The sequence below is a fragment of the Puma concolor genome, chromosome A2 (assembly GCF_028749965.1).
Source record: "Puma concolor isolate L17-30 chromosome A2, mPumCon1.1.hap2, whole genome shotgun sequence".
In the NCBI taxonomy this organism is placed as follows: domain Eukaryota; kingdom Metazoa; phylum Chordata; class Mammalia; order Carnivora; family Felidae; genus Puma; species Puma concolor.
This window is the reverse complement of record NC_141668.1, coordinates 61,795,875-61,812,330: the sequence shown is the minus strand read 5'-3', so window position 1 is coordinate 61,812,330 and position 16,456 is coordinate 61,795,875. Positions and strand designations below refer to the sequence as shown.

Sequence of the window (16,456 nt, the reverse complement as noted above, 5' to 3'; positions counted from 1 at the left end):
TAAAAGTGATAATAATAATAGGATATAATATATATTAAGCTTGTACTGTATGTTAACCACTATGCCAAATCTCTTATACAGATTTTAATTTAATCAAAATCCTATTAGATAGATATTATTACTTATCCATTTATAGATAAGGAAAGTAAGTCTAAGAATATTTAAGTTGATAAATAACTGTCCAAGGACACAGTAGTAATTTCCTGGGTTAGAAATCAAATTCAGTCAATGTGGCTTAAAAGCTCAAATCTTAACCACTAACTTTTACCTACTGACTTAACATAAATAAATAAATGGACAGCATCTCACCACTAAAATTCATCATATTCAAAAGTTGGACACACCACACTGTCCTCCACTATCCCATCATCAAAGAACCTCAAATGCAGTGTAGTTCTCCAAGCATATATTCCACTTGTTTATACCATGGCTGCCTTAAAGAACCCACATTTTCCATTTGTTTCTGGAGCATTTAAGATAAACTACTACAATATGCCCAAGAGTAGATTCACTAAATGGTACTGGTTTCTTTCATACCTATAATTGTAATATCTGTCCTCATGCAGAGTGTGAAAATATATACATATTTTTGGCATGTATATTTCCAAATTTCATTGAATAAGTGTAATTTAAGCTTCATCATTTTGCTTGAAGTTGTATTCTCAAGAAAAGATAAAAGTACATAATACATAAACTTTATTTAGTGCCTATTTAGATGCACTATTTATTCAATTAGATGATATCTAGTATCCTGATACTAAGATTTTATGCTTCATTTTTTAAATTTGCATGACTTTTAAAGTAGAAAATATATTCAGGTGGTGCAGAAATTTTAAAGGTAGTAAAGAATATTAACTTAATGGAAAATCTTCCTCATATTTCTTAATCCTAGTCATATAATTCACCTTCCCACAGGCAACCATACAGTAAGTTCTTATTACCTTTCCAGATATATTTACATATATTTACATTATATATATAAACTTACATATATACATATATATACATATACATATGTTATGTATATGTATATGTTATGTATATGTATATACATATGTATATATGTACATATATGTATATATGTATATGTATATACATATGTATATATGTACATATATGTATATATGTATATGTATGTATATATATATAAACATATATATATAAACTTATATCAACTGTATATATAAACATATATATAAACTTTTATAAAGTGTATATATAAACATATATATGCATGTATATACATATACATATACATACAGATATATATGTATATGTATATATATGTATATATAAATTTCCCCTTCCCCATTTTTATATTCATATGCCTTCTGTGGTGGTGCCAAATTGTTTTCCAAAGAGCTTGTTCCAATTTACGGTCATTACTAATTTATAAAACTGCCTGTTTTAGTTTTTCCATCAATACTGGGAGAATATTTACATTTATGTTTCATGCTTAAACAAGGTTACATATGCTGGGCATGTTGGCAGGCTGATCAGCACCAAAGTTAAACAATATAAACCTTAATTTAAAAGAATAAAGTTATGTGCATTAACTCTTTAGTGATAAGAATAAAGATTTTGTTAACACGCATCTAAGATCTGAAACAATAAATATACACCCAAAAGCTTTTGGAAGTTCTTGGAAGAGAAGTTTTAATCATCACAGAAGGTTAAATTATAACTTAAATTTTTCAGTTGTAGAAAAATCTCAGTGACATCAGTGATTTTATTTCTATAGAATCATTATCTTTTGTGGGCAATTGATAAGATGTTTTAATCACCTTAAAAACCTAAGAAGAAAAAATCTCAAATGGCAGCATATCTGCCAAAAACTTTTTAAAAAATTATTTGTTTCCTTGTTGAAAGCCAACTATGTGACTGAATTTTTCCTCATAAACATCACGCAATATAATTTGTCCAACAAGTCTATGAGGTTAATGATATCAATACATATTTAAACACCAGAAAAATGAAACTCCACAATATTAACTAGCTCCAGGTGACACAATTAATATGGTATGGTAAGTAAATGAATAGGTAAATGTTTCCCATAAGTACTAGTCACAAGATAAATAGACAAAACATTGTCGAATAAAAAGATTAAACATATGATAGCTGTATAATTGCGCTAAGCCACCTAAAAAAATATGTCTTACCTCTAAAGCAAATGACAAAGAAGGAGTGAAAGGCTTCAGATGACCAAATCTACACAACATTAAGAACACCAAGCAACGGAAAGTTTCCAGTACAGCTGCCTTAGGTCTGAAATAAATATCATTGACATGTATTAGCTTTAATATGTTCTTTGTATGTTTACATGTTATAATTCATACGATGAAACACATTTTTTTCTAATTTTCAAGAAATACACGGTATGTTAATGTATTTAAGGAGCATGTGCCTCTGAAGTTGTTTGAAAACAGCCATCACACTAAGAAATAAAATGCATTTTCTTTTTAAAGAAAATCAGTTCCTAATCAATCTATTGCTTAGTTTGAGCACTGATGAGTTAGGATGAAGCATACGCTCAATTAATAAATAAAATATCAAAGAACTAAATTTCTAGGATCCAAAGTAAATGAGACTCCTGCCACTCACTAAATACTTTTATACTTCATTCATTTCATTTCATTTTTATTTTTTTTAAATAATGTGGATTATTTATTATTGAGAGAGAGAGAGACTGCACAAGCAGGAGAGGGTTAGAGAGAGAGGGAGACACAGAATCTGAAGCAGGCTCCAGGCTCTGAGCTGTCAGCACAGAGCCCGATGTGGGGCTTGAAATCACGAACCGCAAGATCATGACCTGAGCCGATGCTTAACCGACTGAGCCACCCAGGCGCCCCATACTTCATTCATTTTATTTATGTATTTATGTATTTATGTATTTATTACTTCATTCATTTTAAAAATGACTTGCAGGGGTGCTTAGGTGGCTCAGTGGGTTAGGCTTCCAACTCTTGGTTTTGGTTCATGTCATGATCTCACAATTTGTGAGATGGGAGCCGCATGTTGGCCTCTGACCTGACAACATGGAGCCTGCTTGGGATTCTTTCCCTCTCTCTCTTTTCCTCAGCCCACCCCCCTCTCTCTCTCAAAATAAAAAATATTTTAAAAAAGAGAAAAAAATGACTTGTAAGGAAGATTTTTAACTCTTCTAAAATAATGAACTGTCAATTTCTGAAATATTGGGAAAACGGGTAATGTATGATTATGCCTAATATGATAGGTAGCACAATTATAGTCCTTTGTTATCTATTTTGTGATGTTCATTTTTTTGTATGCATGGTATTCTTAAAATTCAAACTCTAAAATAAGTGAACTAAGCATGTTTATGTATTTGAAACAGCATCAGATATCAAGCACAGGTAAGTGTTTACAAATTATCTTGTAATGATTGGAATGAACAGCTTTTTTTATTAGCATAAAATAAGCTTCTTATGATATTCATTTGTTGGATAAATATTTTTTGTAACAGGTAAATAGTATTGTTATGACAAGTGAATTTTTTGACTAAAATATTCTTGAATTAATCTCATAATACAGACATATTGTTTAGTTAATTTAGATTATAATGGTATAAAGAAAAAAAGTGAAGAAAATATAAAGTAGTATATTTATTTAACTTAAATATTTCTTCTGCATCTATTTTTAATTTTTTTTAATGTTTATTTATTTTTGAGAAAGAGAGAGAGAGAGGGAGAGAGAGTGTAAGCAGGGGAGGGGCAGAGAGAGAGGGAGACACAGAATCCAAAGCAGGCTCCAGGCTATGAGGTGTCAGCACACCTCATAGTGAGCTCATTGGGTGTGAGCCCAATGTGGGTCTCAAACTCATGAACCATGAGATCATGACATGAGCCGAAGTTGGACACTTAACTTACTGAACCACCCAGGCACCTTTGTTCTGCATCTATTAATTATGACTGTTTCTGTAAAACTGAATACAAATTTTTATACAAAAGAAGAGAACATTTTTTCAAGTATTTTAAACTCAGTTAAAACAGGGTAACAATTTTTGATTTGTTTGTATTCAAGTAATGTGACTTATCTTTTTGTGAATAAGATATAAAATCAAACTAAAATTTTTCTCCTTGTAAAATGATGCTATATAATTGGTATAAGCTATTTTTTTAAAATTGGTATCTGGGTAGGTTTCAAGGGAAAGAAAAGGAAATTTCTATTTTATCTTATTTACTTTTTTAAACTTCATTTATTTACTTCGAGAAAGAAAGAGAGAAGGCACAAGCAGGGGAGGAATAGAGAGAAAGAGAGAGAGAATCCCAAGCAGGCTCTGCACTGCCAGTGCAGATCCTGACTCAGGGCTGGTCCCACAACCATGAGATCATGACCTGACTGAAATCAAGAGTTGGATGTTCAACCGACTGAGCCACCAAGGTAGTCCATAAAATTTCTATCGTAAAACACAATTAATTTCTATTAATTATATTCTATTCTTTGCTTTTTAATCTTTTATATTGTGAGAAGAAATCTACATATAAAGAAATATATAAAACAGAAATGTGCAATTTGATAATTTTTAACAAATCAAGAACCTTGTAACCACCACTCAATATCAGCACCCCCAAAGAGAACTCTTACCTCCTCAATACTTCTACCTTCCCTCTATCTCAGAAAGAATCAGTACCCTTTTATGATAATCATATTCTCTTTGCTCTGTTTTAAATTTATATTTTTACCACATTAGCATAAATTTTTAAAAATTCCTGTATAGGTGTTTCTTTTTACTTTTAATAAATGGGATTGTATTGTATGCACTGTGTGTATCTAGCATCTTTCACTTAGTGTTAATGAGATGCATCTTTGACGTTGCATGTAGCAGCAGGTCATGCTTTTCACTCTTGTATACTGTTCATTGTGTGAATATACTGATATTCATGCATCGATCTGCCTTGTAAAGGACATCAGGACTGTCGGCTACACTTGTTTATTATGAAAAATGCTGTCTGAACATTCTTTTCCGTGCCTTTAGACTTCCAGGTAAAATTGTTTATATGTTGAAATTTAGTAAAATCTTCAGTATTTCAAGTTAGTTATCACAATATAAACTCTCCCCTCAGTGTGTGAGCCCTTCATCAGTAGGGATTGTCAATACTTTTAATGATAGTCATGTGGGATAAAAGGTGTTTTCTACTCATAAAATTTGCAAACAGCATCTCTGATTTGAAGATTTTATTTTTTACTATCTTAATGAGGGTTAATTATTGAAGAACTGACTTTCTTAATGTTATTATAGTCTAAGTAATCAATTTTATCTTTAGGAATAGGGATTTGTGTGTACCATTTAACATTTTTACCTACTTTAAGGTTATAGAGATACATTACTATGCTATTTTCTGGAATATTGGTTTTCCATTCACTTGTAAATCTACAATCCCCTGGCCCCAGGATTAACTTTTTATGGTGTGAAATATTTGTCAAGTTTATTTTTCTTATTCCTATGTGGAAATCCAATGTTTCCAAGACCATTTATTGAAAAGACAGCCTTTTCCCATAGCTCTGCAGGGACACCTTTGTCACAAATCAAGTATGTATGTATATATATATATATATATATATATATATATATAGATATTTCCTAGGTTCTCTGTTTTAATCTTTGTGCCAATAAAGCATGTCTAATTACTGTAGCTTTATAATAAATCTTGATAGCCAGTAGTGCAACTATTGCCATTTTGTTAAATCTCAAGACTGTGTTGACTATTACAGGTCCTTTTCATTCCCATATACATATGTCTTAGAAATGCCTACCCAATTCCAGAAAAAGCCTTTTTACAATTTTAATTCCAAATATATTAAATATGTAAGTCAATTTGGTGAGAATTGTAATGTTTATAATACTGAGTATTACAATCTTTGAATATAGTTATCTCTCCATTTATTTAAATTATTTTTCATAATATTTCAATAGTTTGACAATGTTCTATAGAGATATTTTACTCATTTTTTAAGTTTTTATTTTAATTTCAGTTAGTTAACGTGCAGTGTTATATTAGTTTCATGGGTACCATAGAGTGATTCAACACTTCCATACATCACCCAGTGCTCATCACAAGTGCACTCTTTAACCCGCATCACCTATTTCACCCATCCCCACTTTCCACTCCTCTCAGGAAACCATCAGTTTGTTCTCTATAGTTAAGAGTCTGTTTCTTGGTTTGTTTCTCTCCCTCTTTCTTTTTTTCCCTTTGCTCATTTGTTTTGTTTCTTAAATTCCACATATGAGTGAAATCATATGGTATTTGTCTTTCTCTGACTGACTTATTTCTCTTGGCATTATATTCTCTAGCTCCATCCATGTCACTGCAAATAGTAAGACTTCACTCTTTTTTGTGGCTAAATAATATTCCATTATATGCATATAAAATATATCATTATATATATCATCATATGGAATATGTATTATTACATATATATGTCATTACATATATGTAATATATATCATATCTTCTTTACCCATTCATCAGTTGATAGATTGCTTTGATCCATTTTGAATTTATTTGGTGTATGGTGTATGTTTCATTCTTTCGCATGCGGCTGACCAGTTTTTCCAACACCATCTATAGAAGAGATGAGTTTTTCCCAATGAATATTCTTTCCTGCTTTGTTGAAGATCAATTGACCATATAATTATAGGTTTATTTTTGGGTTTCCTATTCTGTTCTATTGATCTATGTGTCTATTTTTGTTCCAGAACCATACTGCTTTGATCACTACAGCTTTGTAATATAACTTGAAGTCCAGAACTGTGATGCCTCTAGCTTTGTTTTTCAAAATTGCTTTGGTTACTCAAGGCCTTTTGTGGTTCCATATACATTTTAGAATTGTTTGTTCTAGTTCTATAAAAAAAAAAGTTACTGGTATTTTTATAGGGATTGCAATGAATGTGTAGATTGCTTTAGGTAATATAGACATTTTAATAATATTTGTTATTCCAAAGCATGAACCTAAAATATCTTTCCATTTCTTTGTGTCATCTTCAATTTATTTCATCAGCATACAGTTTTCAGAATACAGGTCTGTGTCACCTCTTCGATTAGGTTTATTACTAGGTACCTTATTATTGTTGCTGTAATTATAAACGGGAATGTTTTCTTAATTTCTCTCTCTGCTGCTTCATTATTGGTGTATAAAAATGCAACAGATTTCTATACATAGATTTTGTATTCTGTGACTTTACTGAATTTATCAGTTCTAGCAGTTTTTTTGTTGGAGTCTTTCAGGTTTTCTATATGGAATGTTAGGTCATCTGCAAATACTGAAAGTTTTACTTCGTCGTTACTAATGTGGGTGCATTTTATACCTTTTTGTGTCTGATTGCTATGGACTTCCAGTACTATATTGAATACAAGTGGTGAGAGTGAACATCCTTGTCTTGTTCCCGACCTTAGAAGGAAAGCTCCTAGTTTTTCCCCATTGAAGATTATATGAGCTACACGTCTTTTGTAAGTTGCCTTAATGATGTTGAGGTATGTTCCCTCTATTTTTATCACTTTACGACACTTTTTTAAAAGTCTATTTCTTTATTTTGAGAGAGAGAGAATGTATGCAGGAGGGACAAAGAGAGAGGGAGAGAGAGAGAATCCCAAGCAAGCTCTGCACTGTCAGCATGAACCATGAGATCATGCTCTGAGCTGAAACCAAGAGTCAGACACTTAACCAACTGAGCCACCCAGGCACCTGTGAGGGTTTTTATCATGAATGGATGTTGTACTTTGTCAAATGCTTTTTCTGAATTTATTGAAATGATCATATTGTTCTTACCTTTCTCTTACTGAGATGATATGTCATGTTGATTGATTTGTGAATACTAAACCATCCTTGCAATCCAGGAATAAATCTCAGTTCATCGTGGTGAACATTTTTTTAATGTATTGTTGGATTCTGTTTCCAGTATTTTCTTGAATATTTTTGAATCTTTATTCACCAGAGATATTGGCCTGTAGTTCTCTTTTTTGGTGGAGTCTTTATCTGGTTTTGGTATCAAAATACTACTGGCCTCATAGAATGAATTGGAAGCTTTCCCTCCTCTTCCTTTTTTTTTTTTTTTTTTTTTTTTGGAATAGTTTGAAAAGAATAGGGATTAGTTCTTTAAATGATTGGTAGAATTCCCTGGGAAGCTTAGACCTGAACTTTTGTTTGTTGGAATTTTTTTTATTATTGATTTTATTTCTTTGCTGGTTATTAGTTTGTTCAAATTTTCTATTTCTTCCTCATTTAGTTTCAGGAAGTTATATGTTTCTAGGAATTTATTTACTTCCTTTTGGTTGGTCAATTTGTTGGCATATACTTTTTCATAATATTCTTTCATAATTGTTTGTATTTCTGTGGTATTGGTTGTTATTTCTCCTCTCCCATTTATGATTTTATTTGAGTCCTTTCTCTTTTTTTCTTGATAAATCTGGCTAGAGGTTTATCAATTTTATTGGTTTTTCAAAGAACCAGCACCTGGCTTCAATGATCTGTTCTATTGATTTTAAGTTTCTGTATCATTTATTTTAGCCCTAATCTTTATTATTTTCTTCCTTCTGCTGGTTTTAGGTTTGTTTATAGTTGTTTTCCTAACTCCTTCAGGTACAAGGTTAAGTTGTTTAGTTAAGATTTTTCTTGCTTCCTTAGGTAAACCTGTATTGCTGTAATTTCCCTCTAAGAACTACTTTTGCTGCATCCCAAAGGTTTTGAACCATTGTGTTTTGATATTTATTTCTTTCCATTCACTTTTTTTCATTCCTTTATTTATTTTTTAAAATTTTTTAAATTTTATTTCTTAAATTTACATCCAAGTTAGTTAGCATATAGTGCAACAATGATTTCAGGAGTAGATTCCTTAATGCCCCTTACCCATTTAGCCCATCCCCCCTCTCCCAACCCCTCCAGTAACCCTCTGTTTGTTCTCCCTATTTAAAAGTCTCTTATGTTTTGTCCCCCTCCCTGTTTTTATGTTATTTTTGCTTCCCTTCCCTTATGTTAATCTGTTCTGTGTCTTAAAGTCCTCATATGAGTGAAGTCATATGATATTTGTCTTTCTCTGACTAATTTCGCTTAGCACAATACCCTCTTGTTCTATCCACGTAGTTGCAAATGGCTAGATTTCATTCTTTTTGACATCTTCTTTATCCATTCATCCATCGATGGACACTTGGGCTCTTTCCATACTTTGGCTATTGTTGATAGTGCTGCTATAAACATTGGGGTGCATGTGTCTCTTTGAAACAGCATACCTGTATCCCTTGGATAAATAACTAGCAGTGCAATTGCTGGGTCGTAGGGTAATTCTATTTTTAATTTTTGGAGGAACCTCCAGTCTTTTCCACAGTGGCTGCACCAGCTTACATTCCCACCAGCAATGCAATAGAGATTCTCTTTCTCAGCATCCTCGCCAACACCTGCTTTTGCCTGAGTTGTTAATGTTAGCCATTCTGACATGTGTGAGGTGGTATCTCATTGTGGTTTTGATTTGTATTTCCCTGATGATGAGTGATGTTGAGCATTTTTTCATGTGTCAGTTGGCCATCTGGATGTCTTCTTTGGAGAAGTGTCTATTCATGTCTTTTGCCCATGTCTTCAACTGGATTGTTTTTTGGGTGTGGAGTTTGATATGTTCCTTATAGATTTTGGATACTAACCCTTTATCTGATATGTCGTTTGCCAATATCTTCTCCCATTCTGTCGATTGCCTTTTAGTTTTGCTGATTGTTTCCTTCACTGTGCAGAAGCTTTTTATTTTAATGAGGTCCCACTAGTTCATTTTTGCTTTTGTTTCCCTTTCCTCTAGAGACGTGTTGAGTAAGAAGTTGCTGTGGCCAAGATCAAAGAGGTTTTTGACTGCTTTCTCCTCGAGAATTTTGATGGCTTCCTGTCTTACATTGAGGTCTTTCATCCATTTTGAGTTTATTTTTGTGTATGATGTAAGAAAGTGGTCCAGATTCATTCTTCTGCATGTCGCTGTCCAGTTTTCCCAGCACCACTTGCTGAAGAGACTGTCTTTATTCCATTGGATATTCATTCCTTCTTTGTCAAAGATTAGTTGGCCATACATTTGTGGGTCCATTTCTGGGTGCTCTATTCTGTTCCAATGATCTGAGTGTCTGTTTTTGTTCCATCTATGCACTTTTTGATTTCTTCTTTTATTTCTTTACCTATTCATTGTTTATAGCATATTATTTCACCTCCATGTATTTGTGCTTTTTGCAGATTTTTTCTTGTGGTTGACTTCTAGTTTCATACCATTGTGGTCAGAATGGGTACATAGTATGATTTCAATTTTTTTCAATTTATTGTTGCTTGTTTTGTAGCCTAATATATGATCTATTCTGGAAAGTGCTCCATGTGCACTTGAAAAGAATGTATATTCTGTTCTTTTAAGATGGAATGTTCTGAATACATCTGTAAAATCTATCTGTTCCAGTGTGTCATTCAAAGCCATTGTTTCCTTGTTGATTTTCCATTTATATGATCTATTGATGTAAATGGGGTATTAACATCCCCTAGTATTATTGTATTATTAGCAACTAGTTCCTTTATTAACTATTTTTTGTATTTTTTTAAAAAACTTATTTATTTTGAGAGAGAGAGAGAGAGCAAGCATGAGTGGAGGAGGGGAGAGAGAGAGGGAAAGAGAAAGAATCCCAAGCAGGCTCTGCATTGTCTGCACAGGATCCAATGCGGGGCTCAACCCCTTGAACTGTGAGATCATGACTGAGCCAAAGTCAAAGTCAGATGCTTAAACAACTGAACCACCCAGGCACCCTTGTTTTATGTATTTGAATGTTCTCCTGTTGGGTCCATAAATATTTACATTTGTTACATCTTATTGTTCAATTGTCCTCTTTATTGTCTCCTTTATTATTATATGCTGCCCTTCTTTGTTTCCTGTTACAGTCTCTTTTCTTGGAGTGCCTGTGTGGCTCAGCTGGTTACGTGTTTGACTCTTGGTTTCAGCACAGGTCATGATCCCAGGGTCATGGGATCAAGCCCCATCTCAGGCTCCAGACTGAGTGTGGAGCCTGCTTATGATTCTCTCTCTCTCCCTGTGTCCCTCTCCCCAACGCATACTCTCTCTAAAACAAAACAAAACAAAAAACTATACTATTGGTATTAGCTTATTGCTACCTCTCATAAGTATATGCAACCAATAGAATTATAATCTTTAAAATGTGTGATCCTGATTCTTTGGATCTGGGTTAATTATTTCAGAGGGAACTGTGACCTATTTTTCCATTTTATTAGTTCATGGCTCTGTCGGTACTTTACTTCTAGTCTAGAAAAGTAGGGATAGAGAGCCCCCCAAAAATAAATTATAAACACAAGTGTTTATAGGTGCATGTTCTAAACCATCCCATTAACCAGCATGTTCATTTTGATCTTGATGATTTGGTGATTGATAAAACTCCAGAATCTGTTGTTATTCCAGAACACCAATTAAGCATTCCTTGGGAAAGTAACATAATATTTAATATAAATTAAGCATGTGTTTCCTGGACTTTTATTTTTACAATTTCCTGAAAGTAATGGTATTGGTTACCTACTTAAACAATTACACTACAACAAAGATAAGATGTCAAGAATGACTGAGTTTTTTTGTTTTGTTTTGTTTTGTTTTGTTTTGCAGTTTTTCACCAAGTTACAGTATATGTAAACTGTAGAATACGTGAATTTGGGAGTCACATTGCTTGGGTTTCTACTGTGTTCTATCTCTTACTATCTGTCTGTCTGACTTTCTTAGCCTGTAAAATGGGCTTTATAGTAATTCTTATCTCAGGGCATTGTTGTAAGAATTAATAACATATTCCATGGCACATATTAAGTGCATAAATATTGGTATTAGTATTAATATTAATATTTGATAAATACTAAGTAATAATGAATAGGTATTTTTCTACATACTTCCTACCATAAATGCATTTTAAAATTGTGCAAGTGAGGGGCGCCTGGGTGGCGCAGTCGGTTAAGCGTCCGACTTCAGCCAGGTCACGATCTCGCGGTCCGGGAGTTCGAGCCCCGCGTCGGGCTCTGGGCTGATGGCTCAGAGCCTGGAGCCTGTTTCCAATTCTGTGTCTCCCTCTCTCTCTGCCCCTCCCCCGTTCATGCTCTGTCTCTCTCTGTCCCAAAAATAAATAAACGTTGAAAAAAAAAATTAAAAAAAAAAAATAAAAGAATAAAATTGTGCAAGTGAATGCATTTTCTCACTAGGGTAGTATTTAAAGCAAGATTCTTTAAATATGCTGTGTGAGGGAAAGGACATACACTTTAAGTACATAGCACACACATTCTGGCATATATGTGAACTGTTCAATGGCAAAGGAAAAGTACCCAATATGTTTCATATTTTATTAATTACTCAGAGTTATGGTCTATGTTTTGCCAAATTACTCATTACACTTATAAGTTTTCTTTAATAACCCTAAAAAACCTAAATCTCATTTAAAAGGCTTAGATTGTAAATGCATTCTTGATTTTAAAAATTGGATAAACTACACTGTTTAACAACATACTGTGAAATTATAGTTTCAACTTTATTTTTTAATAACAAATGTTTGATGACTATTGAAGTTTCACATATATTTTTAAGACAACATTATAAACTACACAAAAGGAAAGAATCTCACTTCTTACCTTTGATCCAGAAGAAATCCAATGGAGGTCAATGTCAAAATAATGAAGCAAACCCTCAGAAGGAGGGTAACTTGTGATAGTGCCTGTCAAGCAAATACAGAGACCAAAGATTCTTTAGGAGAGTTATCAAAAAGAACATTAGAACTTAAAGCTGTCAAGATAACCAGCCTCAAATTTTATTTTATATTACACCATTTGTCACTGGCATTTTTCAAAAAGGCTAATTATGCAGCAGACATTTTGGTTTCCTTAATGTCATTTAATTATCTTGCTGAACGCTTGGGAGAATCAAGTGGACACTTCCACAGAACTATTTTGTTTAAAATATTCTTTCTAAAAATTCTCCTTTATAGTTATGACTGTCATAATTCTTTGAAACACCTGTGCCCCTCATATGGAGAAATCACTTACATTTTTATGAATAAATAGCACAGTCCAATAGTTATTTTTATTATCACAAATTCTTTGTGGTTTCAAACCCAACACTGTTTTTAATACAGAAAATATTTAAAGCAGAACGTGTTTATGCGTGCCAACACATAAATAAAACATATTGCACAAATATATATTCATATTTGATGAAATCTACAGATTTCCTATGTACATGCCAAGGGTTATCTTTTCAATTATTGTAATAAAACATTTTAATCATAATTATAAATGAATTATGCATTTTGTTTACATGTCAAAATTTAATAATAATGTTTATTGAGCATCTACTATTTTATAGCTTCTATGTTATATGTTTCATATATTTCAATTCTTTTCTTTAGTCCCAACAACCTTACAGATAAGGTATCATTATATCTGCTTCATATATGAATAAGGTAACTTTTCCATCATCACATAGAAATAAATGACACCTCTGAAATTCAAAATACATTTCCCTGACCTCAAAGTATGACAATGGTGGAATAAATATGAGCAACAAACCTAAACAGTCAGGGGCAGAGAGGTTGCAGAGCTAATATTTAGGGTCAGATGAATACTGTTTTCATGTGAGAGTGGATCTGTAAAAGCAAGAAGTTGGATGCACACCCCTTGAATGATTCCCCTACTCACTGATGGTGTTTATGTTGCATCTTAATGAGAACACCAGAAGTGTGACACAGCAAAGTGGCTAATAGAGTTATCAAAACATGCAAACACTCTTTCTCTGCTTTTTCATGAAATACCTAGAGGTAATTTCAACTCATTTATTAACTAATATATATACCTACAAAAACTGCATCTGTCCACAGTTTTAAACAGTAAGCAAAAGCCATCAATCACAAACACTGTTCACATCCAATACCCCCTCTCCACACTGCCTTATACATCAAGCCTGACCTCACAGCCAACTTATAACACCTCTCTATTCAGTATCGTATGCTTGGATGGTACCCGGAATTGAAAGGGATTTAAAAGCTTCCAAAGCAATAGTTGAAAAAAAAATTAAAAAAAAATATGAATAAAAAATATCGATTTGTTTTGGAGTATGGGGACTAGGTAGGTATCAGATATAAGAGGGAAAGCTCAGTGGACACCAGAATGTTTTAGTGGAGAGCTAGAGAGTGCTATTTGGATATGTGGAATTCAGCAATGACTGCTTTGGGACAATGCAGCAAAAGTGCCAGAAAATTATTTTCAGGGTGGTAGAAGTAACTAGGTCTGTTTAAGTAGATTAATGGCTGTTTAAGGGATATGTTCTAAATGCTCCAAGAGCTTCAATTTCTACTTAGAATAAAACTCAAAAGTCCTTACTCTGGCCCATATATAACATATCCCCTTACCATATTGTCCCCTAGTAATCTCTCTGGCTTTCATATCACAAATTTTGTTCTTCTTTCAACATGGCAAACATCCTTCCCACTCAAGTCTGTTTTATTTACTGTTGCTTCTATTGGAACAACTTCCCCCAGGGATCCTTAGGATTCATTCCTTCATTTCACTGAGGTACTATTCAAATGGACATCCTTGTCTGTCATATATAAAATAGCACTTTTTCATAATCATCTATAACCTTATTCGTTATATTGTTCTCCATACAACACTTTTGTACAATTATACATTTATACACTTATCATTTCTATACAATTGTAGATTTGTCCATTCTTTTGTTTTTGTTGTCTGTCCCACCCCACAAGAATGTAAGCTCCATTAGAGGTTACGTTTTGTTATTCACTGTTATATCTCAAGCATCTAGAACATTTCCTGGCACATAGTCAGTACTCAAATATTTTTCTTGAATGACTGACCAAATGAATGAATATTTTATTACTTTTTTTTACATTTTATTACATCTTATTACATTTTTGTTTTAATTACAATTTTGTTTAATGTTTTATTACATTTTTGTTTTATTACATTTTGTTTTAATGTTTTATTACATTTTGTTTTAATTTTTGTTTTAATGTTTTGTTTTGTTTTAAGAAATTTAATAATTTCTTAAATTATCAATTGGTTTAGTCAATACTTTAATACTTTATAACATTAAATATATAATTTCCTATCAGTGTTTTAGTTTATTAAAATTAAATTATATTAAATGAGTTAAAATTTGGTATTTCATAAATTAATATTAATAATTTAATATCATATATTAAGTGTTTCAAGGTGTTAAATATGTTAAATATTAAATCCTTTAATATTTATTTCATTCATTAAAGAACAGAATTGTCCTAAAGACAAGAGTCCACTTCTTTATTTAACTTCTAAGGTTTTCCATAGAGCATCATTCGATAAGCTAATTAAGGCATATAATCAATTAGTTATATCTAATTTCTACATATTCATTTCATAAATGTTTATTGAGCGTGTGCTAGCCATCATAGTAGGTATGAGTTTAAGAAAGTGATCAAGATGGACAAAATCTCTACCCTAGAAAACATACTGCTTTAATCCCTGATTATATGATCATAGGCCAGCTATACTAGAGCAAAAAGGGAAAAAAACAAACAAACACATAAAATAGGATGGATAGGCTTTGACCATAAACAGTTAGACTCCTGTGTTTTAAACAATATGTGAAATGACTTAAAGACTCTTAGTTTTTTATAACAAATAAAACTTTATTTTTCATTGGGTTAAATCTCATTTCATACATTCCACTACTGGTAAATCTTTTATGTAAAATATTGCTGTCCTAAAATGCTAAGATGGAATTATTCTAAATTAACCTTTGAATGCATTATAAGTTTTTATCACACACACAAACACAAAAACATACGAAGCAGACCATAACTATGAAAGTTTTATCAAGCAAGGAATTATTTTTCCTTTTTAAAAGTTATCTTACAAGTCAGCAGTTCAGTTGCCCTTATTTCCATTGAAGTTTCCTAGTGCAGCAATCACTGTACAAATTTGTATGCCTGAAAAACTCTACTTCTGTGCAACTTACTTTTAAGGAAAAAACAAAACAAAACAAAACAAAAACAAAAAAATACCTCAGAAGCAGCATTAATTACATAGGTATTCTAGTAGAATTACATGTTTGATGCAAACTGCATAATCAATGAGCTGTGGGAATCCTTCCTCTGCTCACAAATATAAAGAAGAAAGCTTTTTGCTTCTTGACTGGGGATATCACCCTGTTAACATTACATGGAAAAACACTGTTGATCAACATAACTACCTTTCATACTTCCCCACCTGACAAATCTCACAGAGGGAGGTATCAGCTCCATACGCTGTGTCATAAAATACTCCTATGCCTCTATGTAAACAAATTCTTTTTTAAAACTTTGTTGTTTCGTCAAAAATGCTTTGATAATATTTTCTATGGTTTTTTTTTTCAAAGGACTTCAAAATGAAGATGTCTGGATTTTGGGATTCTAACAAG

General features: G+C 32.4%; 1 protein-coding gene across 7 annotated transcripts in view; it reads right to left on the bottom strand.

Moving 5' to 3' along the window:
- Positions 1 to 16,456, bottom strand: part of AGMO (alkylglycerol monooxygenase) — a 387,303-nt gene that overhangs the window by 150,572 nt on the left and 220,275 nt on the right. For all 7 annotated transcript variants that reach the window (XM_086695051.1, XM_086695018.1, XM_086695020.1 and 4 more), the window contains 2 exons: positions 12,637 to 12,719; positions 2,160 to 2,265 (listed from right to left, as the gene is read on the bottom strand). In XM_086695051.1, the coding sequence (XP_086551177.1) occupies positions 2,160 to 2,265; positions 12,637 to 12,719 (189 nt within the window). The remainder of the gene's footprint in view (positions 1 to 2,159; positions 2,266 to 12,636; positions 12,720 to 16,456) is intronic.